Here is a 27,750-nt window from a genome sequence, read left to right as displayed (position 1 = left end):
ATCCCCCATTTGAAACTCAGCCAGCCACTGCTGCCTGATCAAAATCATAAGTAGAATAATGAGAACAGGGGGGTACTTTGTGCCATCTCCCCCATCTCTGTAGTGCAAAAATGATATTTTTGGCCCAGACTAGTGGTGGAGTGGAAAGTGCTTGAGAAGGAGTAACCCTGAAAATCTTGCAACCTTTTAGCCTGAGCTGGTGGCCCACAGTAGTCATTGGGACAGGAGAGCTGAGCAGACCTGCAACAGTGGCGTATTTTCTGCCCATGGTGATGAGAATACAAAGCAAACCTGGGCTTAGCAGCAGGTGTAGAAGAACATTGGACCCCTGTAGTTATTACCATTTCTCTGTACTTACTACTCTGGAGTCTCCTTGACTAGCATGCATATGTGGCTGTTGAGGAAAGCATAAGCTTTCTGTTTACATCTGCTTAACCACCTGTGTTTTGTTTTTATTTTCCTTAATTCATGGGGATTCACTGGCACCTCAGTTGATGAATGAAGGGTATGTAAAGGGGTGCACCATACCTGGTTTTGGATGTGGAGTGAATATAGCAAATAACCTCTGCAAATGTGGTGTCTTCACTTCAATACCATTAGGTATTTGCTAATAAAAAATATTAATGTATAATTAAGTACTCTTTAGTCTCAAAAGTAGGATCAAAACTAAGATTTTATTCAGTTGTTTGAACATACTGATTGAAGCACTGCCTAACTTTGCATTTACTCCGAGTGCCATTTGTGTTATTTTTAGGATGTTAAGCCTGCCTTTCCATTGTTTATTTCCTCCAATCAAATGCCACAAAATAAAAAAGAATCCAGATTGTCTTGATCCTTTTTCACTCCCAACAATAGTCAAAGCCTATGTTAGGAACGCTGGTTGATATCGGAAAAAGGAGAAATTGAATTGATCATACTACTTTGGATTTGACTGAGCAATTGGAAACCTCTGTTGAGGAGACCAGCAATAGAGCCACATTGGCGACTTCTTTTCTCTTGGCCTCTGGTAGAGGGCTGAAATTATTTTTCCTAGCAAGATCCAAGCTATTTCATGGTAATAGGATTTGTGTCTTTCCTGACATCTCGGTAAAAATGCAGAAAATCAAGAAGGAATTGCAACATTGCCCAAAGAATTTGGTCCTGGATGTGAGTTTTTTTTTTTTTTTTTTTTAAGACATTTTAATTTGCAAGGAAGTGTATGATTTCAAGAACATGATTATGTATTTTTGGATGTAATACATCTGGAAGAACTTCTGCAGTTACACAGGGCCACTGAGAGACTGAGCCAGGCTCGGGGAAGGATTCAGCCCCCTCCTAGGATCGTTGACTCTGCGCCTCCCACCCCCACCCCGCAAGGATCACCGCCTCTGCCGCCCCGCTACCACAACTCCACATACCTTAGCTTGCGGGGATCCCAAGGCCCTGCCAGCAGAAGAAGTCTTCCTCCATCACTGCCGTTGCGCATGCTCGTTTTCAAAACCGAGCATGCGTGGCGTGAGGGGAAAAGCAGCCACTTGGCAGGCGATGCAGCAGAGTGAAGAGCAGCACTGGAGGAAGACCTTTTCTGCTGGCAGGGCCTGGGGAGGACCTCCGCCAGCCAAACCAGAGGCCCTGGCCCAAAATCCTGCTGTGTCTGTTCCTCCCCAGTCTCCGGGGGGGGGGGGGGGGGGGGGGCTGTTGCCGGACTTTTCTCTCTCCTGCTCCTGTCGGGATGCGATCACACAGGTCCTGTCAGGAGCAGGAGAGAGAGAATCCCTGGCGCCAGACCCCCCCCCCCCCCCCCGGAGGCCAGGCTCGGGGAATCCCCCCCCCCCCCCCCGGCTGCCTTCATTGACACGTGCAGGGGAAAGATGTTATTCAGGGTAGTGCATCGTTAGGCTAGTGCAGTGGTTCCCAAACTTTCTTGGTTCAAGGCGCCCTTAGCATGTCGGTAATTTTTTCACGGCGCCCCTAAATCAAAAGAAATACCTAGAGTTCTGCTTATTAACTAGGACCAAATTCTATCACAATTTATAAGTAGCAATGTGGCTTTTTTTTCTGCATGACTTAATAGTCGCCTTCTACACAGCTTGTCTGGGTCCTGGGACAATATTTATTCCGTCTGCACATGGGCCGCTCCTTCACCCTTTTACAAAGCTGGAGCCTTCTCCCACTCTGCTCCTCTACAATCAACTGTCCACACACACAGACATGGGGGAGGGGGGAACAAAGATTCAAAGACACTGACTGCACATTATTTATTTTTATTTTTTTATTTTTGTTACATTTGTACCCCCGCGCTTTCCCACTCATGGCAGGCTCAATGCGGCTTACATGGGGCAATGGAGGGTTAAGTGACTTGCCCAGAGTCACAAGGAGCTGCCTGTGCCTGAAGTGGGAATCGAACTCAGTTCCTCAGTTCCCCAGGACCAAAGTCCACCACCCTAACCACTAGGTCACTCGTAACAAAAAAAAGTTTTCATGGGGGGATCCCCTGTGCATAGAAAGAGCTGCCTTGTACTGTTTTCTGGTGCTGGCTTGTTCGGCTGCTGCTGTGGCCCGGTGCCAGTATCTTACTGCCTCTGCTGTGCTCCCTCGGTCTGTCTCCTGCACCTGTGTGTAGGGACCCAAGTTATCGCGTATTAATGCGTTAACTCTTCTTAGTTCCTATGGAAGTAGGACCCGACTGGTGGCCTGGCCAAAGGCAGAGCACAGTTACAGCCTTATTTTCGAAAGTGATGGGCGCCCAGATTTCGACCCAAATCAGGAGATGGGCGCCCATCTCGGTATAATCGAAAGCCAATTTTAGGCGCCTGCAACTGCACTCTGTCGCGGGAGTGAACAAAGTTGATGGGGGCGTGTCGGAGGCGTGGTGAAAGCGGGATTGGGGCATGTTTATCGGCTGAGCAGAGATGGGCGCCTTTGGCCGATAATCGAAAAAAATGGCCGTTTTTAGCGCGATTTTAGGTCACTTTTTTTGGACCCTTTTTTTCACGAACAAGTCCCAAAAAAGTGCCCTAAATGACCAGATGACCAGCGGAGGGAATCGGGATTGACCACCCCTAACTCCCCCAGTGGTCAGTAACCCCCTCCCACCAAAAAAAAAAACAACTTTAACAACTTTTTTTCCAGCCTTTATGCCAGCCTCAAATGCCATACCCAGCTCCATCACAGCAGTATGCAGGTCCCTGGAGCAGTTGTTAGTGGGTGCAGTGGACTTCAGGCAGGTGGACCCAGGCCCATCCCCCCCCCCACCTGTTACACTTGTGGTGGCTAATGTTGAGCCCTCCAAAACCCTCCGTACCCACATCTAGGTGCCCCCCTTCAGCCATAAGTGCTATGGTAATGGTGTAGAGTTGTGGGCAGTGGGTTTTGGGCGGGATTCGGGGGGTTCAGCACCCAAGGGAAGGGAGCTATGGACTTGGGAGGTATTTGACTTTTTTTTTTAATTGTTACAAGTGCCCCCTAGGGTGCCCGGTTGGTGTCCTGGCATGTGAGGGGGACCAGTGCACTAGGAATCCTGGCCCCTCCCACAACCCAATGCCTTGGATTTGTTCGTTTTTGAGTTGGGCGCCTTCGGTTTCCATTATCGCGTTCAATTATGCCCCTCCACATGCGTTAATATGTGATGACCCGGCACACAGGAGCAGGAGACCAATTAGCATGCGCTTACTATGCATCTCCCTCTATGGCACCCCTGTGAGTTTGCCGCGTTGCACAGTTTAGGAAACATTGGGCTAGTGGATTGTTTTTGAGATTTACATATACATGCAATGGCTAGGTAGCCTTTTCTTTGATAATTTTTTTCTCTGATTTGGTCTGTCCCCTACTTTATAAGTTGAAGGTTAAGATAAAACCAATTACCAGTTCTTAAATATTTTGAAAAGTCTTCTAATTGAATTAGAAACAAATATTAGCTGAAGGATTTGTTTGTACTTTACAAACACTTGCAATCTGCGGACCAGTTTACTGTCTCCAAAGCTCATGCTAGAAACAAGCACATTTATACTGTATTTACATTTGTATCCATATCTGGGTCTCAAGAATCACCTGCTTATGGTTAGCCTTGCATAACACCAGAGAGCATGTGTCATATGAGTTGCTGCTTCAGCATCCTCTCTTCCAAGGGTGTGCCTGCAATTATTTCATGATCATATTAAAAATTACCTAGAGCTACATAGCCTCTAAATTTGGCTGGGCTGTTGAGTCACATAATTGATCTCACATATTATGTAAGAATGGTACAGGATGGGATTTTCAAGCATGTGGCCGTGTCAGGGTGCTACCATAGAAATAGTCTTACAGCAAGTCTTTGCCAGCATTTATTTTTCAGTGTCTTATGATGTTCCGTATCCTTTAAAATAAACGTTACAAAACTTGAGTCTTAAAAATAAAACTAAGGGAAAAGTCATACTTGCATGTGTGTGCTGTTTTTGTTCCATTTAGAAAATAGGAAGTGTGCCACTTCCACAATTGGCAGCCCTTGTGATCTTGGCGAGTCACTTTCTTCTCCTATGATTGTAAGCTTTTTGGAGTGGAGACTTACAATATCTGAATTCTAACAGTGTTTAGGCTACCTTGCACATTATTTGGAAAAGGAGCAAAAAAAGATATTTGTAACTTAGAGTTATGTATTTTCTTTCATGCTCAGCTGTTCTATGTGGGTTGGTTTTACCAGTTAGTAATTGAAAAATACAGGTGAGAGAAAGGATGTCAGCCTTTGAGAGCAAAGCAGGAGGACACTCATCAAGCCACCAGGAAGACCTGGCTGAGGTGCTGTGTGCTGTTAGCAACCTTTTACATGCAACTAGCCCAGATTCACATCCCTTGCCAATATAGGATCCAGTTCAGCTTTTCCTCCTCCTTATGGTGCCAGCTTCTTCATAACTTGTAAATCACTTGGAACTCCTATTTGCCAATGTTAGAACTAGCAAAGGCAGCCCTGTTTCTCAGGTACACCCAGTCCCTGTGTATGGACATCTACTTACAGCTTCTACCTCAAATCCCACTTAAGAACTCAGAATTCTTCTCCATCACTGAGCACAAAAGAACAGAAAGACATTCCCTAGGGGTCCCTAGCATTCACACCTTGCTAGCTGTGCCCTCCCCTTCTTTCCAGATCAGCAAGCTCTCAAAATAGTTTAGGTGAGACTCACCTCCTCTTGAGGAAGCTGAATAACATACATGACCTTTTCATGCCCCCTTCCTGAGCTGTCTTGCTTGTGGTAGCAGCTGTGGAAACAGGACACCTAGGGACAGATGCTCTAAGGTCCTCAAGAGCCCTTCCCTTATCGATTCCATAGCGAATCGGTAGGGAACGGCCATGCATCAAGGAAAGGGAATGCAAATGAGCTGCTCGTTGTAGCTTACTTGCATTTTCTATTCCCTCGGAAGCCAGTCAGCCGGTCGAGCATGTGCAGAGCAGCCAAGCATTATCAGGGGTATAGTCATGGATGGGCCTGGGCCCACCCAATTTGCGGTCAGGCCCGCCCAGCAGCAGTGTTCCTTCCTGCACAGCAATTCCGGTCGCAGGCTCGGCTCGCAGCGATTCCCACACGCTGCCTGTCAGCTGCCGCTCAACAATCTCCTTACAGCTACTAAGCGCTAACCCGGAAGCCTCTCCTCTGCAGAGACTTCTCTGAAGAAAAAAAAAAAGGGTGTCCCTGTTTTTCTTACCTGCCTAAACTGACCACAACCACAATTCTCGTGCACTGACAGGAAGTGGGATATTTTTGCAATGAGCTGTGGATTACTGTTCAGGTTTTTTTTGCTGAGAGCGCACACTTTTTAACATGACAGCCATTTGTATGCTCATTGATTACTGCATTGTAACAATATATTTTTGAGTTTATTTCTCAGTAGAAGCCACACCTGTGCGTGGCTTTTAGCATATGGCTTTCTTGCATTGGCCCCTCTGTTAATTAATAGTGTTGCACTACTGTGTCACAGTTTGCAAGGAGGAATTGTGCTGCATTCCTAACAGCCCAGCACCACTGGACCTGTTCCTGCTAATAATACCCTCCCAGCTCATGTCATCCACTCCTGTCGTGGAGGCACTAGCAGTTCTAGCCCTGAATCCTGAGGAACAAGTTGGAAGACCATGGGCACAGAGACAGAGCTTATATAAATGGAGTGGCAGGCCTGAGGAGTATTAATAATCCCAAACTAGAGGATCTGTTACCAAGGCTTAGGGTGGAACAGCAAGACCAACAGTTTTCTGATGATAGAGCATAGCCCCTCCCCTCCCCACCCCCCACCTTGCCCTTTCCCCCAGCTAACACAGTATCCTATGTTACAGACACAGTTGCCAGGTGGGTGGTTTTCCGCGACCGGCTGCGGGGAAATTTTGCAGGCTGCGGGAAATTGGGCTGCTTTTTCACGGCAGCGGTGCGGGTTTGGGCGGTTTTCTGGGGCTTCTATTGGTCCAATAGAAGCCCTGCAGAGGTGGTGTTAATGACGTTGGGGGTGGGGTTAAAGACGTCAGAGGCTACGTCAGGGCGGGGTTAATGACGTCGGAGGAATGTCGGAGGCAGGGTTAATGATGTCAGAGGTGGGGGTTAAAGACGGGGGCAGGGTTGATGATGTTGGAGGCAGGGTTGATGACGTTGGAGGCGGGGTTTGACTTTGTGTGGGTTTGGGGCTGGTTTTGGGCGGGGACATTTTTTTCAACCTGGCAACCTTGGTTACAGAGTTGGTATTACAGTTCCTAGCTATAAGGACAAAACACTGGTGCACTAGTGTCATTCTTTAGGCCTGCTGACCATTGTATAATATTTCCGTGAGGCTTCTCCTTCCTGATGCCATTCTGATGACATAGCATTTGGTGAACTAACTTTATAGGAATTAAATGTATGTATTTTTAATTGCACTTCTAAAGGTACTGAATTGCTGTTCTCTCTTTATTTGGGACTTAAGAGCAACGCCAGGCAAGATTGTAAACACAACATACAGCAGGGCTACTCGTTTCTAGACTTTGAGGTTCATAGGTTTTCAGGGTATCCACAATGAATATGCATGAGAGATTTGCATGCACTGCCTGCTTGGTATGGAAATCTATTGTGGATATCCTAAAAACCTGGCCTGCCTGTGGACCTCGAGGTCCGGAATTGAGAAGCCCTGATATACAGAGTAAAAATGTGTGCCTGAGCTTTTAACATTAACGGTGGCACTAACTCCAATCTTATTCTCTATTAGCAAGCATTTTATTTATTAATTTAAATTTGTCAGTCAGTGTTAACAGCAACACTGTCAGTTCTTTATAGAAAAGGCTTGCTAACTGTTCTGCTTCACACACCATAAAATGTAATGGGCACAAAAATGTGTGAAATTTGAAAGTGTCTGGTTGTTAGCCTGATATTCAGGTTACTTCTTAGATTTTTACTTTTGCACCAGAAAGATATAATCACCATTTGAAGATCCTCTGCCTTGGTCCTGCTGTTCCTGGGGTTGGGGACCAAATTCTGTGTTCCTTCCCCCAGGGAAACAAGCAGGGACTCTGTCTGGTCTCCTTCAAGTTCTTTGTTGTATTTTCTTCTGGAGTATTGTTTTGTAGTAGAGGGTGAGTCAGTAAGGGTGTTTGAATGCTGCCTGTTTGCTGTTTTTAAAGGAACTCTAGCCCTCCCATGGGGTTACTGCAACAGGAGTTCATACCTGTGCTACAGCCCAGCATACAGCCTGCTGACAGGTACCAAGAGAACAAACCAAAGCCTGCTTCATAGTGTGCTGTGTTCGTCAACATATTTTATTATTGCACATGGTTTTCAGCTATTTGTTCTTCGGTACTTTATTCATGCTTTATTTTTTTTTTATTTTTTCCTGCATTATTTAGCAAGCCACCTGATTGTATTGCAGCATTTCCTAATTTTCCATAAATTGCCAATGTTTTTGTCTTTCCGTTTCTAATCATTGTAAATGTTAAAGGTTATTGATGGTCTAAGTAATATAATTTAACGTGAATTGTCACAAGATTATTGCCAAGGTGAGACCAGTGTCTTAAATCAAAATGAATTAGCTGTAATTAACTTTTTGAGAATTAGATTTTACCATGGTTTTCCTATAACACTAACCATGAATGCAAGATGTCCTCCATCAACAAGCAGGATGAATTAGCCACATGAATTAGGGTGTTGTTACCCAGCAGCTCTATGAGCTCAGAAGTACTGGAACAGCTTCTAAGCAGGTGTGTCCCTCCTTTCATATCACACTCACAGAGGTTCCTCAAATATCCATTGTACTGAATGAACATGCTTTGTAGGTCTCTCAGACCCCTGGCTAGTTTTTCGTTTTCTTTCTTATCTTTTTTTTCCTCTTTAATCTCCCTTTTCCTTGAGGTGTTTTTTTTTGTTTGCTTTTGTTACTCTTTAAGTTTAATCTAGTCACTGACATGTCAAAGGAGACTGTATTCCATGATCCAAACTGGCTGGGAATTGCCAGTGCCAGAAGGATCTTTAACTTGTAAGTGGGCTGCATTCATTTTTGTTGCCCTCAAGCTGGATTAATTTTCCAAGGTGAAGGCCTATTAAATGAGAGCTAGGGCAGTGTCTATGGTCCATGTAAGAGAAGCTTTACAAGTTACCTGCATAGTTGCTAACTGGGCCTCATTACATACTTGCACATCGCAGCATTGTGAGCATCATACATCTAGGAGAGACAATGTCATAGGACACTGAAAAAATTTTTCCCAGAAACAGCAAAATGACATAGATTGCCCAAGCCTTGAAACAATGCTGTCCACATTCACTACGTAGACTCTGCAAGGAGTCCCCTTTTAGGTTAGGCATGTGTTTATGCAGCCCCTCAGCTAGGGAGAACCCACTTCTGTGGTTCATGCAGCCTGTTTCTTAGTGGAGAAAGTAAAGTTACTCACCTGTAACACACATTCTCCATAGAAAGCAGGATAAATCAGACAATCCTTTCCACATCACTCAGAGTTGTTGAGTCATACATGGTGCATTTATGCTCAGGGACTTTTCCAGTACTTTCTGAGACTGAGAAAAGCTACATCATCTTGGCACTGCCATGACATCACACCAAGTATGTGTCTAATATATTCTACTGTCTGTGGAGAACAGTTGTTACAGGTAAGCAACTTTGCAATATATGCCATTAGGAATTTATTTTGTTTATGGCTTGGTCTTAACCAAACTTATCTATTGTAAAATAATATTATATTAAGTTTCATACATTTTATTATTGCTTGTTTCTGATACTCAGGGAAGAGAAAAACATTTTTAGATCTCTGAAAAGTCCCATTTTTCATACTCTCCTAAATGTTGCAAACCCAGAAAATGGTACAGGAAAACTGCTGGTAAAAAAAACAAAACAAAACAGAGTTAACTGGAAAATGTGTTCAGGCAGTATTGAAGACTGCTTTTACTAATCTTGATCCAGTGGTTGTGCAAACATTTGACAGGTTACCACCACCTCTAGTATCTTGGACTCCAAATACCACCGTACCTTGGGTAGGGGGTAGCAGACTCATTTCTGGATAAGTGCCATGAAGTCATAGGGATGTTTGACTCCTGTGTTTGGTTTCATAATAGTTGCAGCAAACAGTCAATGTGAAGTTTTTCAGTTGCTTTCATGTAAATAAAAATTAGGTTCTATTATGGCTTGTGCTGAATAGCTGATCTGATTTCAGCCTTCAAGGACTAAAGTTGCTCTTCCCTGGGTTGTATAGTGCCCTGTACCTGCAGGTCCTGCAGCTTACCCCAACATATCTCAGAAAAAAAGCAGTTCAGATTTGATTAATGTACCAAATGTGCTCAAGTAATACATTTGACTAAAGTAGATAGTCTTGGACAATTTAAGGCCACACCTTTTGTAAAGGGCTGGTAATTTTGTAATCTTATTGTGGACAGCCTTAGTAGTTATAATTAATGACTTTGCCTTGCTGGTAATGTGTAGTAATGGAAAAGTATGCTTCTAAAATATCGGGGATATCGTGAAATTAGCTTTATTTAAAAAAAAAAGACACTGATATGTCAGTTATTATGGTTCTGCAGCAGATGCGTTCATCGAAGCCCTAGGCTTGGCTGACTGCTGAGCTTTGCAAATACAAACTGTTAACAAGCATCAGCACATTGCAGTTTGACACATCAAGGCTTTCAAATGTGTAGCAAAAATTAAGTAAAACAAACAAGACTAGAAATTACATTAGAATATCAACAGTCTTCTTTTCAAAATTGTTCATTTCTATTATACATAATTTGATTGGCTTCTTAACCCCAGTGCATAAGCTGCTGAGTGACCTGTGAGTTGGGCAATGGAATTCCTTGAGGTTACATTCTAATATACTTCCCTATCGAAAGTATCTAGGTCAAGACTTAAGGTCTTTATATTTTGTATGAGTAAGGTTCTCATTTTTGTAGGAATGAAATGTTTTAAAAAATTTTAGATAAAGTTGGTCAAGACTGTGGCGAAAAAGTGCAATTTGAAAAACTGCTTTTGCCCTCTGTCCTGTGCAACAAGGACATTTTCTGATTACATTGTACTGTAGGACAGAGTGCATTTCAGAAATTGTCCTTTTACCACAATTGAATTAGTTATAGTTTGATGAAAATGTCATGTTTTACCTTAGCTAATATGTTTTGAAAGGGGATCTGAATTTTATGCATCCCAGATATCAATAGTTAAAATGATATCAAACAATAAATATTCAGCTATTTTGTTTAAATGCCAGTTTAGTGATGGAGATATTTGTATCTAAAATTTGAAATCAAATACACCAGTCCAACTTAAATAAATTCAATAGTGGGGGTCATTTATATATGTGCCATATAAAACGCCCACCACTAAAAATTATTAGACCACTACACCATATACCAATCTAGTAGACCTTAATGGCGACTTTTTTTCACACAGACCACTCAGTCCACGGTTTGCCTGAACTCAGCAATACAGCCCAAATCCTCCACAGAAGTGGAGGACCGCACCCTGATACAGCCAAAGGCGAAACATAGCCCATGCCATGTTGGTAGTGAGTCCATTATAAAATTAAGTTAAGCAGTGTGAGCTTATTTATGAAATTTAAAAGAAAAAACTTAAAAAAAAAAAAAAGAGGATTTGATATTGACAATGAAGGGGTTACAACATTGATAAATAAGCAGTGACCAATAAGGAGACAGGCAAACCACGGATTGAGTGATCTGTGTGAAAGTTGCCACTGAGGTCTAGAAGATTGGTATGTGACATGGTAGTCTAATAATTTTTAGTGCTGGGTGTTATATGGTACATATCTAAAATTAGACAGACATAATTATTTGTTTTATTTGAGAGGAAGGATTATTTCAAACCCCTCTAAGTCCAAGGCAACTAATATGCTAACTTTAATATTCAGATATACTTGAATGCCAAATGAGTATGTAGGCAAAGAGAATAGGGAAGATCGGGTTAGAAAAAATTGATGTTTCAAGCTTCAGAGAATCAACTTCACCTTCTGAATAATCCAGTGAAATATTTCTTGTGTTATTGTGGTTAGTTCTTTATGTTCATTTTGCTCCATTGTTCACCTTAGGCATCATACAGTAACCCGAGGTATCACCAAAGGAGTGAAGGAAGATTTCCGTCTGGCCATGGAGCGGCAGGTCTCACGCTGTGGGGAGAATCTAATGGTGGTACTTCATCACTTCTGCATTAATGAGAAGATCTTGTTACTGCAGACTCTAACCTGAAGAGAACAGACACCCCAGCACTCTGCTTGTGGAGGGTGGGACCAGGACAGAACTGTATTGTAATCAGTTTGTTGCTCAGAAGGAGTGCTTGCTGGTGGCATGTTCTGCAGTTGGGTAGTCATGAAATACCATTTTTAAACACTTTAGAACATTCGTTTGAGTGAAGGCTTTGTAAACAGAAATCCAACATTTTGTAAATAAAATGCATACCCAATAGATGTCACGTATTGTGAAAAATCATTTTTGTTTTCTGCTGCACTGCTTAGAAAGTACAGTATACCATGTAGAAAAACTCTATCAGCTTACATGCTGCCAAGGCAGTGATGCCAGCTTGAGGAGATGTTGAAGAGTCATAGTCATCAATCAACACAGCACCTGATGGCCCATGCTGCAGGATTCCAGAAGGAGCCCTGGTGCATAGCTCCCAGTCTCAGATGACATTGCAGTGGGAAGAGCTATTAAATGGGACAAACTTTCCTAGGTACTTGTGCATGATGGCTTATGATGCCAGAACCCCACCGTTGGTTCACAATGAGCAAAAAATAAAAAATACTGTCAGGCCAAGCCATATCTCAAAATGTTCAAACAAACACATATTTTACCATGTGACAAAACAAAAGCTATGTTATATAGCTGTCCATGGCCAAGCAGATTAAACATCCTTTATGTGGGTGACATCACACAACACCATATATAGAGAATAATATCAGCTCATTGACCAGAATAGTCTAGAAAGGTTTTGCACAATTGGATATACATCTTGGCTGTTTCAGCAAACATTTAATTCCGCTTAAGGCTTTACTGTTTCCTACCCATTTCCTGCAATATCCCCTTCTTTCCCCTGCCTTTTGCTGTAAGTGTGATTGCTGCTTGAATGATTGTTATCCCGGAATACTGTCTGGTTGATTTTTGTAGTTCTTTTCTGTTTTCAGAATTGTACACCACTGTAATCTGCCGCGTTAGTTAATGGCGATATAGCAAACCCAAATAAACTATCGAGCAGCCTTCAATCTTTTTAGCAGCAACTCCTTCACAGAGATGCCCAGCTTCCTTTTCTGTTTATATTATCTTACAGCCTGTTTATGAAGCTGTGTTAAGCAGCTAGCATAGGTTTTACTGTGTGGTAGACTACCACTAGGGGTTATAGGTATAAATTTGAACCCAAGAGGGTATCAGAATGGGAGCAGAGGAGTACAACTCCCATCTCGGACCACTACACTACTAGGTAGACACCCGGGGAAGGTCAGGGTATGGGGGTTGCTTTTGGGGGGGCTGCTCAGGGCTATTTGCCAGTGCATGTAATGTGTCGCCTATGTAGTAAATCTGCTCTAGGTGTTAAATGCAGAGTTGATGCTGAGCACATCCCTGCATTTACCATATGGTCTTTGGACTTACTGCACTTTAGTAAACATGCCCCTTTGTTCTTTTTATGAAGGGTGTGTGTGTATATATATATATATATATATATATATATATATATATATATATATATGTATATGTATTTTTTTAAAGAACACCTTTTGTAGCTGGGGGCCAAGAAAAGGTCTCATGTAACTAAACACTAATTGGAAGTAAGCATGATAACAGGAGCCTCTTAAAACTTAAATAATGCTGGAATAGTTCTCTCTAATGTCATGAAAGCACAAGCACTCGGGTGCAAAGACACTGCCCAGGAGGGTTTGCGTAAAATACAGCCAAGGGCCACCAGCTCTCTAACCAGTTCTATACCCCAGAAAGGAGCTATTTATTTTAACTAGTAGCTTAAGACATTGCTAACATTAGGTACATTAGGTATTTTCCTGTCTTCAGAGAGCTTATAATTTCAGAAAATCCTTGGCATTTTTTAATAATATTTAGCTCATGCTTTTCCAGTGGTAGCTGAAGTCAAGTTATGTTCAGGTACTTGCCTGTCCCCAAAGGGCTCACAGTCTACTATGGCTTGTCAGGGAGAATCTCACAGTGGGACATTAATAGCAAATGCTACCTCACCAAGTGCTTCTTAGGGCAGGTGCATCTCTCTCCCTCAGGATACCTAATACCTATCCAGCATCAATCTGTTGCAAGGTGGAGCCATTTTTGCCCTCATTCCTACTCATTCGAACAGATGGTCAAGTAGCCATATCCCCCCCCCCACCCCCAATTTGATTCAGTGCGACCGGAGTTGTGCATGCAAATCAGGTTGTATTCTGAAAGCATATGCTACTTAATTATCTGAAGCCAATCAGTGCTAATAATTTCCACTAATTGGCAATTAGAATTTATGTGCAGAACTTGCCAAGTGTATTCTGTAAAGTTCTGCACATACATTCTAAGACGCAGAACCAGAATGGGGGGGCATGGAATGGGCAGGTTTGGGGCATTTCTAAAATCTATGTGCGCTGATATAGAATATAACCCCTCTGCACCTAACTTAGTCACCAGCATTTACACCAAATTTTGATTGGCGTAAATACAAAATACATGCGACTAAACTTAGTCATGTGGATGGGTTCTAGGTATATTCTATAAACTGTGCCTCACTTTAGGCATAGTTTATAGACTACACCTAGGTATATCTTTTTTTTTTTCTCAGCGACAATTTTTACACCACCATATATAGAATCTAGTCCATTCTGTATAAATTCTGCTCAAAGAGAGATCCTGTGCCCTGTGTTGTGCAAGATGCCTTCTCCATACATTGCAGGCAGGATTTTCTCTGTGTTAATCAACCATACAGATCCAGGACCATGGCTAAGTGTGAAAATATGGTCCTAGTATGCTAGCGTGGCCCAGGCTGGTGTGGATTCTGCTGCTTCTTTAGCTGGTTGAAGCAGACTCAACCATTACAGACATGAGATTCTTTTGTACGCCAACATTTCAGTACTAAGAATGACAGCATGAAGAACAACACATGGAAATTCTAATTTGCAGAATTTTCAAAGAGTTAAATCAACAAATGAGTCAAAACAAGAGCAAAATGCATAAGCACAGTGGAAAATACAACTTGTTACACCAATAACCATTCGCTGATCAAAATCAGACCAATGAATGGTGAAGGAAAGCTGAATTGAAATCTTAAAATGAGAGGCTGGTAGCTGCAGCCCAAGACAGTGGGTTACAGCTGAAATGTTTCACAGCAAGCACAGAAAAAAACTGTTACAACACATCTGTAGATACTGTAAAAAAAAAAAAGTCACGATTACTTATAGCTGTCTGTGAAGTTGTGAGGGCAGAAAATTTCTATACAGAAAGACACATTAAGGTGACACACCTCATTCACTGGAAACTTTGTAAATATTACAAATTTGCTGCACTGAAAAACCACTGGGATCACAACCTTAACAAAATTATGGAGAATGAAGATGTCACCAATTAAAAGGCTAGATGCAAGGAAACTGGACATTGTGGTAAAAGAGAGGTACTAGAACGTTGACCATAAAGGTGTCCGTCCCAAGTGATTACTCTGAATCGTATGGAGAGAGAGATCTTCAAGTACTAAGAAATACAGTCAGAGACAAGAAAATATGGCAGTAAGTTACAGATATTTCCCATCATTTTGGGTGTCATAGGATCGATTAAAAAGGAATTTACAAGCACACCTGGATATATTGCCTATGGACATTCCATCTTATGAATTCCAGAAGGAAGAGGTTCTTTGACACAATGCAAGAACTGCGCTGAGCATTAGCTGTAAATTTGAGAGTGAGTTCATACTCCGCACACATTGACTTAGGAGTGAGATTCTTTAATGTCATGGTATGTTGGATTTATTCATTTTTTATATACCACATATATATCACAGTATCAAAGCAAGAGAAAGTTCCAACTTGGTAAACAGCTCACTCCTGGCTGCAAAAATGCATTTACCAGGGATTGTGATGCATTTAAAATGAAAAAGTGTAATTTGAGATACAGAGAAAAAGTTACTTCCATTCTCTTGGGTAGTAAGTACCCTGTTTACTTGACTACTTATTAAATGCAGGCCTAAAGACAAATTTGGTAGGCCACTGAAATGAATCAGACCAATCTATTATGACCAGGAAGCAGAAAAGCCCGTTTCCAACCATCCCTTGGTCTCCAGGATCAGGAAGGCTCGCTACATTTAATACTGCCAGCAAGATCATTGGCACATTGTGGAATTTCAGTGTGTGCTCCCCACAAATCTAATGAAATCACAAGTCTGGGACCTTACCACCAGCCATTGACATAGGGGTAAAGTCTCATGCAGTAACCGGGGGGTACTGACCTATGTGCATCAAATGGCACATGCCCAATACACACGTGCAAAATAAAAATGATCTTTTGGATGGATGCCAAAAATGAATACCATGAGCCACATGGTAGCCAGGCAGTAACTCCATTTTGGCGCACATTGGGTGCCTGTACACACGTGGCTTAGTAAAAGGGCCCCTTAGTAACAGATAGCAGATAAAGACCAGTATGGCCCATCTAGTCTGCCTAGCAAGGTGGCTAGAGTTGTACCTGCCACTGTGCAGAACATGCAGGTTACCTCCTCTAAGCTTTTGTTCAGGACCGTACCTGCTTTGCAGTGCAGGTTATATGTGTCATTTGTTTGCTTTGATCCCATCCTTTTGCAAGACAGGGATCCTCTGCCTTTATCCCACACCTTATTGAGTTCTTCCACCATTTTTGTCCCAACCACTTCCACAGAGAGAGCATTCCAGGCTTCTGTTACCCTTTTGATGAAAAAGTATATCCTGCCGTTGCTTTAAAGCTTACCTCCTTGCAATTTAATTTTATGTCCTCTAATTATATAGCTTTTTCATCTACCCTTCATGCATTTACACATCTCTATTATATTTGGATAGGATAAAGACAATTAGAAACATTCACACATATCTCTGTCATCTATGATCCAAACAGACCAAGGAAAGCTGTAACAAACATGATACTTAAATTGATTTCTAAACTCTCTCTCCCTGGCAGTGACGATCCTAGGTCAGCTGCTACCTGGGGCAGATCGCCGATGCGCACCCCCTCGCCCTGAGTGCAGCACAACACCTCCACTGGCGCATCAAGCCCCCCTCCCCCCCCCCCCCCCCCCAGTGCATTCTTGGCTGCTGAGAGCAGCTGCGCAGCTCTCGGCTTTGCTGGCTCCCTGCCCCGGAACAGGAAGTAACCTGTTCCGGGGCAGAGGGAGCAGGGAGCCAGCGGAGCCGACAGGCGCGCATCTGCTTTCTGCACCCCTCCAGCAGCGTGCATCCAGGGTGGACCGCGCCCACCGTCCCACCCTTGGTACACCACTGCTGTCTGGAATTAGAAAGCAGGCTGCTCATTAAGTCAAAGGAAATGGCTACCTCTACAGCTTATACTGGGTCTATTTTGCTGCACTAAAATTTGTAAGGTGACAGTGAAATTCTGTGCACCTAAAGGATAGTAGTTTTGGACAATCAAACCCTTCCAGCAAGTATTCACATAGGGGCCCTTTTACTAAGCCGCGTAAGCGTCTACGCATGCCAAAATGGAGTTACCACACGGCTACCATGCATCTCTTGTGGTAAAAAATAATTTTTATTTTCTGCTGTGTATTGGACACGGGCCAAGTGGCATTTGGTGCATGTAGGTCATTACCACCCGATTACCGTGTGAGACTTTACCGCTAGGTCAATGGCGGGGGGGGGGGGGGGGAGGTAAGGTCTCAGACCCAAAATGGACGTGTGGCAATTTTCATATTGCCGCACATCCATTTTCGGCAAAAATTTTAAAAAGGCCTTTTTTTACAGGTGCACTGAAAAAATGAGTCTGTGCATGCCCAAAACCCACATCTACACTACCACAGGCCATTTTTCTGCGCACCTCAGTAAAAGAAGCCCACAGCAATTGTGTTACAGAGCAGGACGGAAGAGGACATCAAGACAACACATTGCTAAATGCCCCACGTCCAAAAAATAATCTCCTGCTAAAAATGCCACTGGCCTGTCAAGCCGCTCCGCTTCCTCATCAATCCTTAATTTTTGTACATCTTTTTTTCACTCTTCAAATTCTTCATGTATCTTTAATAACAAAAGTTATTGTCCAAAAAAGCTTCTTTTATCAAAGGTAAAAATCCACACATCTGAAAATTATAGGAATCAACTCCAACGCTCCAGATAAGTGTGGATTTCTACCTTGTCTTTGTTATTAAAGATACATGAAGAGTTTGAAAATGATTTATAAAAATTAAGGATCGACAAGGAAGCTGGGTGGCTTGATATGCCAGTGGCATTTGTTGAACTTGCGTAAATGTGCATTCCGCGGGATGCACAGCCATTTCCAAGCAATGCACAGAAAAGCCCACCTACCTTTCAGCAGAGGAACTTTACGGGAGGTCTGGAGCAGCCGTAGCATGTCATCAGTCTGCAGTGTTTGCATGCATCCCATATGTAACAGCAAGTTATAGAACAAAAAAAAAAGGCTGCATACCGTGAAGCACATCCACAGTATCCACAGTTTAAAAAAAAAAAAAAGTGTGAGGTGGCCCCAATGCAGCCAGTGGATTGAGACATTTGGCTCCTCTACACCTCTCCTGCTTGCTGATGAGTACAACGGAACAAGATCTCTGGGCTTTTTAGGAAAGGCCAGAGGTATTTCCCCACAGTGAGCCCGACGGCTTTTCCTTTTATTATTTACTTTTGCTCTTCAGCTCTGCTCTGGCTGGTGTGGGTTGCATCTCCTATTCTCAAACATCCCCACCACACCCTCGATGCAGCATCTTCCCCTCCCCTCAATTTCTTTATGAGGGGTCCCTTTGCGTCAGTAATAACCAAAAAAAAAGTGCAGCCCATATTGACTAAGCAGCTAGGAAGTCAGCAGTGTGCATCAGCCACCGCCACAGGCACTTCTGCACATGCTCAGTTCCTGCCACTGACCTGTGCAGGAGTGCTGACATCACTAGAAGAAGCAGGCCAACAACTTCTTCACTTGGAGAACCCCTGAAAAGAGCTCACAGAACCCAGTTTTGCAATCACTGGTTTAGAATATCTCAAGAGCAAATTGGGGAAAAAAGTGCTAATTCATATCCTAATACTCTGAATATAAAGGAGTATTGTGTGCTCCCTTTTTAAAAACAGCTAGGCTGTCTCAAATCAGCAATCAATCATTTACTTGTGCAGTTCCCCAAATGTGGAGTGCTTTATCTCCCAGTCTGTGGTTGTGTTTCCAACTTTAAGTTTAAGACCCACTTGTTTTACATTTTTAAGGAGAGCATTAGGTCTAATTAGCTGACTTAAGCTAGACCATTCCTAGATCAGACAGATTAAAACCATAAAATGACAAGTCAGTCTTTGTTTTATGTTTGAAAATGTGTTTGTACCCGTTATATGTTTATGATAATATGTTTTATTGTTAAATCATTTGTTATGATTTTACTCTGTAAAGAGGCATACTGAAAAAGACAACACAAAAACTCAGTAAATAAGTGAACAGTAACTGATAAAAACATTTAAAAGATTCATGGTAACAGTGTGGTCATGATTAGTGAACTTCAGGTTTCATTATGCACCGGGAAGTAAACACCAAAGTCAAAAGAGAAATTTTTCAGAAACCTGGCATTGATACACCAAAGTTACTTTTCTCCATGGCGCATTAAAAATCTCTTTAAAAATACCTTGAAATAGTCAAAAAGCAGCACTCTATTTACTTTTATGAGATGCAGTAAACTGGATCCAGACTGTGGTACCTTTCACTGAACCCATAGCGATACCCCCCCCCCCCCCCCCTCAATCTGTTTGTGTATATGAGTTTTGGGAGAAATTGTAGACATGGCACACTGGACGTCAGTAATATTCTCTGGACAATTCTTAGGTACGTGGAATAAATGGTCCTACACCAAGGCACAGAATTAGCACCTTCTCCCCAGTAGAATTGTCATTATATACTCCTAATCTAGTGCTGTGCCCAAATATATATATATATATATATATATATACACACACATATATACAAGGCCCTTTATGCAGGTCAATAGCATTTGCTTCCAGGCCTCAAGGTCTGCAAATGGTTGGGTTTTGCAGATATCCTTAATGCCTATGCATGAGCACATTCTGCAAACCTACTGCCTCTCCTTGTATGCAAGTCATGCATATTCATTAGCAGATAGCCTGAAGACCTGGGACTGGGCCCAACACTGAGTGATTTTTCCCAGCCTGCCCCACTTTTCAGCCAAGCCGACTGCCAGCAGAGCCTCAAAACCGACAATAGAAGAGCTGGTTTTCTGTCCATGGACCAGAACTGTCAGCATCACAATGAGTCTTTGCACAGGGCCCTGCAACCCTCCCCATACCAGCCTTTCTGGGCTGGTATTAATAGCACTAGTGCAGGCTATGTGCTATGCTGCTTTTCATTTTTCCATTATAAAGGTCTTAAGTCTATAACCATATACAGTGGGGGAAATAAGTATTTGATCCCTTGCTGATTTTGTAAGTTTGCCCACTGACAAAGACATGAGCAGCCCATAATTGAAGGGTAGGTTATTGGTAACAGTGAGAGATAGCACATCACAAATTAAATCCGGAAAATCACATTGTGGAAAGTATATGAATTTATTTGCATTCTGCAGAGGGAAATAAGTATTTGATCCCCCACCAACCAGTAAGAGATCTGGCCCCTACAGACCAGGTAGATGCTCCAAATCAACTCGTTACCTGCATGACAGACAGCTGTCGGCAATGGTCACCTGTATGAAAGACACCTGTCCACAGACTCAGTGAATCAGTCAGACTCTAACCTCTACAAAATGGCCAAGAGCAAGGAGCTGTCTAAGGATGTCAGGGACAAGATCATACACCTGCACAAGGCTGGAATGGGCTACAAAACCATCAGTAAGACGCTGGGCGAGAAGGAGACAACTGTTGGTGCCATAGTAAGAAAATGGAAGAAGTACAAAATGACTGTCAATCGACAAAGATCTGGGGCTCCACGCAAAATCTCACCTCGTGGGGTATCCTTGATCATGAGGAAGGTTAGAAATCAGCCTACAACTACAAGGGGGGAACTTGTCAATGATCTCAAGGCAGCTGGGACCACTGTCACCACGAAAACCATTGGTAACACATTACGACATAACGGATTGCAATCCTGCAGTGCCCGCAAGGTCCCCCTGCTCCGGAAGGCACATGTGACGGCCCATCTGAAGTTTGCCAGTGAACACCTGGCTGATGCCGAGAGTGATTGGGAGAAGGTGCTGTGGTCAGATGAGACAAAAATTGAGCTCTTTGGCATGAACTCAACTCGCCGTGTTTGGAGGAAGAGAAATGCTGCCTATGACCCAAAGAACACCATCCCCACTGTCAAGCATGGAGGTGGAAATGTTATGTTTTGGGGGTGTTTCTCTGCTAAGGGCACAGGACTACTTCACCGCATCAATGGGAGAATGGATGGGGCCATGTACCGTACAATTCTGAGTGACAACCTCCTTCCCTCCGCCAGGGCCTTAAAAATGGGTCGTGGCTGGGTCTTCCAGCATGACAATGACCCAAAACATACAGCCAAGGCAACAAAGGAGTGGCTCAGGAAGAAGCACATTAGGGTCATGGAGTGGCCTAGCCAGTCACCAGACCTTAATCCCATTGAAAACTTATGGAGGGAGCTGAAGCTGCGAGTTGCCAAGCGACAGCCCAGAACTCTTAATGATTTAGAGATGATCTGCAAAGAGGAGTGGACCAAAATTCCTCCTGACATGTGTGCAAACCTCATCATCAACTACAGAAGACGTCTGACCGCTGTGCTTGCCAACAAGGGTTTTGCCACCAAGTATTAGGTCTTGTTTGCCAGAGGGATTAAATACTTATTTCCCTCTGCAGAATGCAAATAAATTCATATACTTTCCACAATGTGATTTTCCGGATTTAATTTGTGATGTGCTATCTCTCACTGTTACCAATAACCTACCCTTCAATTATGGGCTGCTCATGTCTTTGTCAGTGGGCAAACTTACAAAATCAGCAAGGGATCAAATACTTATTTCCCCCACTGTACATACTCTATACAAGTTTAAGTCAGAATGCATGTGCGATATAAAAACGTGGGCCCTGATTCTGTGTTTGGATGTGGCTTCGGGAGCAAGGCACTGGTGCATAAAAACGCAGTTTTGTGCACAACAATGCCCTCTGTGTGTGTGTAAATCACTGCACATGTGGCTATTACACATACAGTTGTGTGCAGCAGCATTCCTGTGGATGAGGCTGGGGCAGGAATTACACTTACATGCTTACTTCTGTCATGTCAGAAGTATGAGCAAAACCAGAGCTGACATGAAACATACTGGGGCCTAAAGCAGAAATTTGGGATGGATCCCAAAGCCACAGGCTAGATCTCCAGTTTCAGACAGGATTGGGCCCCCTGCACCCTGGAACCTAGGGCAATTGCCTTGTTTGCACCCCCACTAACACCCACCTTGCATATAACTTCCATGGCAAGAGTACCTGCAACATGTAACAAGTGCAAATCTGTGTGCACTTTCACTTAGGTAATTTTCAACAGCAAACTTTACATACGCACACAGTTTGAAAATTGCCCCATACTCTTTAGCAGCCCTCCAGAATAACAGATTTCCTAACATTTGCACTATATCGCACTAGCAATGTTCTGGCTCATATTTCTGCTTCAGAAACAAACCATATTTGATATGTACTATACAGTGTTTTAAAAACTACATATGGCTAGTGATCACATCCACCATGTAGCCAGCAAAAATGGTACCTTTTTCATAGGTTACCATGACATTCTTTCAGATGCATCGTTAGGGCAGCCATGTTGGACAGTGTCACCTCATACACCAGATCAGATGGGTCACATGATAGCACAGTACACAAATCACAACCCAACTAAATATTTCTGGTACTGTAACTGATGATGGTATCCCATACATTATTGCTTCCTAAGATTACAGGCAGTTACAGGAAAGTTGCTTAGAGAATTTCAATTCCAACACATGGAAATTTCTTATATTGATGTAGGGTAGACTTCACTACTCATCACATGAATTTCTGAACCTTTGAAAAAGTGCACAATGGTTACAGGTTTCTTTAAAAACACAGTTTCAGTTCCCAACTGTGCTTCTTCCCTGACCAGGGTTTGAACAGAAAGCATGGTCCTTTCTTTAAAAAAAAGAAGCCCTTAAATGGGAATGGCAGAAGGTATAGAGAAGCCTCCATTCATCTCTTCCTTCTGCTCACATCAGCACAGTGGTCCAGTTGTTCATCAGATCTTCCAGAATATCCGTCGTTTATACAATACGTACGATATCAATACCCACAAGGAGGTTGCAACCAAGTTCTGGGCCAGGTGCTGACCATGTGAACGGTTGTCTATCTTCCACTTAAAGGGGAAATAGTTTTCGAACACTTCATGCCCCACATACACCAGGATAGAGTTCATACCTTTAAAGAGAGCACAGTAAGTCACTGGAGAATGCAGTTTTAGTTGCCTGTAATATACTGGCAGCTCATGAAGATAAAGCCAAAGTTTCTTTGAACTTATAAAGGAAAGGTTTTCAGGGAGAAAAACATTTTTTGCAAGTTTGGCTTGACTGGTCTCCCCACCCCCAATTCAGGACTTAGAACAATTTACAGCCACATTAGGTTAAGAAAACTATCCCTATTCTATATATGAAAATATCTGTAAGGAGGCCACATAAGGTTAAGAAAACTATCCCTATTCTATATATGAAAAGATCTGTAAGGAGGCCACATAATCACTGTAAAAGCCAAATAAGCACCCTCGATTCAGAGCTTTTGTTTGACAACAGGATAGTGAGAAAAACCAGGCAATCGGCTGCATGTACTCTGGTTAGAGAATGACACGGGGACAAAGTTTGTCCCCGTCCCCGTGAACTCTATCCCCGTTCCCGCCCCCCTGCAAACTCTGTCCCCATCCCCACGAACTCTATCCCCGTTCCAGCCCCCATGAACTCTGTCCCTATCCACAGAAGCCTCGCTGTTTAACCACACTTAAGATTTACCTTTGGGTTTAAAAAGCAAAATCATATGCATGTAAGGACTGCATACACGAATTAAAATAAATGCCCTTAAAATGTAATAATACTGGACTGGTCTGGCAAGCAATAATGGAACAGTGATGGAATATTCATTCACATAACAAGCAATAATGAGCACTAATTTTTCTAATCATTCTACAACTCCAAGCACATTTAATTCTGTTCTCACTATACAAGACAGGGAACCACAGAAAAATTGAAATATAGATCTCCCCCAAGAAAGCCAAGTAAACACTGGTAAATGAGAAACAGAAATGTATTTTCTCCTGCACTCTGCAAAATACAAAAAATAGAAAAGACATACATTTCACAAAGCAGGCACATCTCAGTCCTTATATATTACTAGTAAAAAAGCCCCGTTTCTGATGCAAATGAAACGGGGGGCTAGCAATGTTTTCTTCTGTGTGCATGTGGGAGTGTGTGTGTCCCTGCCCTCTGGCCTCTCTCCCCTCCCCCCTCTGAGTCCTTCACTGTTACAGAGCCAGCGATTTGATTTCGTGCTCTGCTGTTTTCCTTCACTGACTGTGTTACAGAGAGGGCGGGGCACACACTCATAGGGAAACCGGATATCTCGCCCCCTTCACACTTCCGGCTGGAGGCTTCATAGAGCGTTGGTGTTGCCTTTTATATAGAGAGATAATTGATCCATATTTCGGTTACCTGTTATTGTTTGCTGATTGCACACTTTTTGCTCATTGTTCAATTTTTAAGACAGTAAACAATTTTCAGTTTATTGCCTCTTTGTCTGTACTGACAAAGAATCCTGGTGGTTTGTGTGTTGAGTCTGTGAGTGCTTTCTGGGAACTGTAGAACCACTGGGAGTGTGGCCTCCATTAACCTAGAAATCACCAGGGATAATTTGAGAGTAGGAGACTCACTCAGAGGCAGTTGGGACCCAGTCATTGGGAGGAGAGTGGTAGTGTAAAGCACAAGCAGCAGGTGACGTGGACCTGGGTTGTGCTGGGGACAGACCCTCTAAGTGGCCACAGAGTAACCCCAGGCAGGCAGCAGGAGAGATGTTGGATGGAGAGAGAGGGGCTTAAGAAACTCATGTGAGTGTGTGGGGAAAGGGGGAGGATGGATATAGAGAGAGAGAGCGCACGAGAGCGAGAGTAATGTGGGATCAGCCTAGGGAGAGGGAGATGCTGGATCTTCCCCGAGGGAGGATGGCAGAGACAATTGGGGGGGGGGGGGGGGGACAAGAAGCAGAGACATTGGATGGACCCAGGGAAGAGAGAGAGAGGGAGCTGGATGGACCTGGGGAAGTCCGGGGGGGGGGGGGGGGGTGTAATACATGGGATTGAAGGTCAGCTGGGGATGGAATGAGTGGAATGTTTTGGCTGTAATTATGTGTTGATATTCTCTGTTATGGGAAACAGGCTAGTTGTTTAAGGGATGCCAGCACCTCTGGGAAAGGCACCTTCAACCTGTGCAGGTCTGGGGGAGTTATTCTCTGTTATGGTGGTTGTTTAAGGGATGCCAGCACCTCTGGGAAAGGCACCTTCAACCTGTGCAAGTCTGGGGGAGTTATTCTCTGTTATGGGAAACAGGCTGGTTGTTTAAGGGATGCCAGCTTGTGCAAGTCTGGGAAAGGCACCTTTGTTTCACACTATAAAAGAGGGGGGAGCACGGACCTTCTTTAGAAGCTTGCCTGAACATAGGGACGCCTTGTTCAGTGAAGGGTATTTCCCTGCAATCTCTGAGGAAGAGCTAGTGCTTCCCTGGTGGTCTTCCCAGATGCTGACTGAATTGCGGGTGCTGTAAGTATCTTGGTGTATGTGTTCACATATGTATCACCAATAAAAGCGATATACCGCATATTGTGTCTGGTGGCTTTTGTGTTGTCATAAGCACAGCGCCCCCTAGTGTTACAGGGGGGGGAGAGAAGGGCTTAAAAAACTCATGTGGGGGGGAGGAGATAGAGAAATGCTAGATCAGCCTAGGGAGAGGATGAGATGATGGATCTTCCGAGATGGAGGGAGGTTGAAAGAAAGATGTTAGAACTGCTGGGGGGTGGGAGGAGAGAGGCAGAGACACTGGATGGACCTTGGTGAGAGAGAGAGGCAGTGGGAGTTGGATGGACATGGGGGAGTGTGAGAGACAGGGAGAGGCAGAAGAGATGTTGGATGGACCTGAGAGGGGCTTAACTTGTGGGAGGGGGGATGAGGGGACAGAAATGCTGGAAAAGGTGAAATAGTAGGTGTAGCAAGGGACTTGGGATGGAGCATGGGTGGGGTAAGGGGAGGGGCATGAGGTGGGGCAGGTGTCAGGTTTTTCTGTTAAAAAGTTGGCAACCCTACAGCAGAATCAGTGCTCTCAGTTTGATTTCATTATCATTCTCCACCCCTGCCCCTTCAGACTGCATTCAGTAAGTTGCCTGTTATTTACCTGTTGTAATAAAACTGTTGGAACTGTGTCTTCCTTATGGAGGTTGGTACAAGATTTAGCTTACTGATTAGCAGTGCATGGGCACTGTAAGATCAGTAAAACAATGTTACCACCCACCATGCGCCATTCCTTTAGCCTCAGCTCTTTTGTGGCACTGATAGAGTGGTTCTAATGCTACAAGGGGAGAAAAACATAAGGTCCCCCGCCCAACACACACACAGTTATCAGTTTTATTGTGCCCTCCAGCAGCTAATATCACCGAAGCTGCTGCTGTAGCTTTTCACTGCCGACAAGTAGAGAACAAGTGAATGCCTGCACAAAGGAGACTCCTAAGCTGGAAGATGTGATGTAACTCAATTTCCTGTTTGTTGCAGGTCAATTACACTCAAAGGCAGGGCCCATTGATGCTGACAGGGATGTAAATATTAAAAAAAAAAATGTAGTCTAACATATTAAAATGCCATCACTTAATCATTTAATAAGTTTGTAATCTTTACTAACAGATAAATATGACAACTTTAAAAAGTTATTGCAAAAGTTAATATTTAGATATCATTTTGTTAAGCTTTTTACATAACTTAAAAAACATAACAATAGCCATTCTGGGTCAGACCAATGGTCCATCTAGCTCAGTATCCTGCTTCCAACAGTGGCCAATCCAGGTCACAAGTACCTGGCAGAAACCCAGTTAGTAGCAATATTCCATGCTACAAATCCCAAGGCAAGCAGTAACTCCCCCATGTCTATCTCAATAACAGACTATGGATTTTTCCTCCAGGAACTTTTCCAAACCTTTTTTAAACCCAGAAACGTTAACCGCCAATACCACATCCTCTGGCAATGAGTTCCAGAGCTTAACCATTCTTTGAGTGAAAAACTTTTTTCCTCCTATTCATTTTAAAAGTATTTCCATGTAATTTAATTGTGTGTCCCCTGGTCTTTGTACTTTTTGAAAGACTGAAAAAATGTATTCGCTTTTACCCGTTCCACACCACTCAGAATTTTGTAGACCTCAATCATATCTCCCCTGATCGGTCTCTTTTCCAAGCTGAAGAGTGCAGGACGTCTCAGAAACAGAACGAAGCCTTGCGCCGGAAGAAGAGGACCTCGGCCTCTGCCTTGCAGATCAGTCAGCAATCAGCCAGCAACTCACAGAAACAAAACGAAGCCTTGCGCTGGAAGAAGAGGACCTCGGCCTCCGCCTTGCAGATCAGCCAGCAACTCACAGAAACAGAACGAAGCCCTATCCCGCTCTCTGTTGGAGTCCCTCAGGGTTCTGTCCTTGGACCCCTTCTTTTCTCCATCTACACCTCTTCCCTGGGCGCCCTGATCTCATCTCATGGCTTCCAGTATCACCTTTATGCTGACGACAACCAGCTTTCTCTCTCCACACCTGACATCACTGCGGAAACCCAGGTCAAAGTATCGGCCTGCTTATCCGACATTGCTGCCTGGATGTCCAACCGCCACCTGAAATTGAACATGGCCAAGACCGAACTTCTTGTCTTCCCACCCAAACCCACTTCTCCTCTACCTCCACTCTCTATTTCGGTTGACAACACCCTCATTGTCCCCGTCTCTTCTGCCCGCAATCTCGGTGTCATCTTCGACTCCTCCCTCTCTTTCTCTGCGCACATCCAGCAGATAGCCAAGACCTGTCACTTCTTCCTCTATAACATTAGCAAAATCCGCCCTTTCCTCTCTGAGCACACCACCCGAACTCTCATCCACTCCCTC

The 27,750-nt window shown here is 43.5% G+C and overlaps 2 protein-coding genes across 5 annotated transcripts in view; one reads left to right on the top strand and one right to left on the bottom strand.

Moving 5' to 3' along the window:
- The window catches only part of LOC115458897 (integrator complex subunit 10-like), a 60,193-nt gene extending 48,326 nt beyond the window's left edge, over positions 1-11,867 (top strand). Inside the window, exons 6-7 of the mRNA XM_030188742.1 lie at positions 7,586-7,663; positions 11,495-11,867. Coding sequence (XP_030044602.1) covers positions 7,586-7,663; positions 11,495-11,651 — 235 coding nt within the window. The 3' untranslated portion in view covers positions 11,652-11,867. The remainder of the gene's footprint in view (positions 1-7,585; positions 7,664-11,494) is intronic.
- A 9,741-nt stretch (positions 11,868-21,608) lies between these two features.
- LOC115458896 (heparan-alpha-glucosaminide N-acetyltransferase-like) overlaps positions 21,609-27,750 on the bottom strand; it is a 94,299-nt gene continuing 88,157 nt past the window's right edge. For all 4 annotated transcript variants that reach the window (XM_030188737.1, XM_030188738.1, XM_030188740.1 and 1 more), the window contains exon 18: positions 21,609-23,008. In XM_030188737.1, the coding sequence (XP_030044597.1) occupies positions 22,830-23,008 (179 nt within the window). In that variant the 3' untranslated portion in view covers positions 21,609-22,829. The remainder of the gene's footprint in view (positions 23,009-27,750) is intronic.

The sequence above is a fragment of the Microcaecilia unicolor genome, unplaced genomic scaffold (assembly GCF_901765095.1).
Source record: "Microcaecilia unicolor unplaced genomic scaffold, aMicUni1.1, whole genome shotgun sequence".
Classification (NCBI taxonomy): Eukaryota; Metazoa; Chordata; class Amphibia; order Gymnophiona; family Siphonopidae; genus Microcaecilia; species Microcaecilia unicolor.
This window is presented reverse-complemented; position numbering and strand designations above follow the sequence as displayed.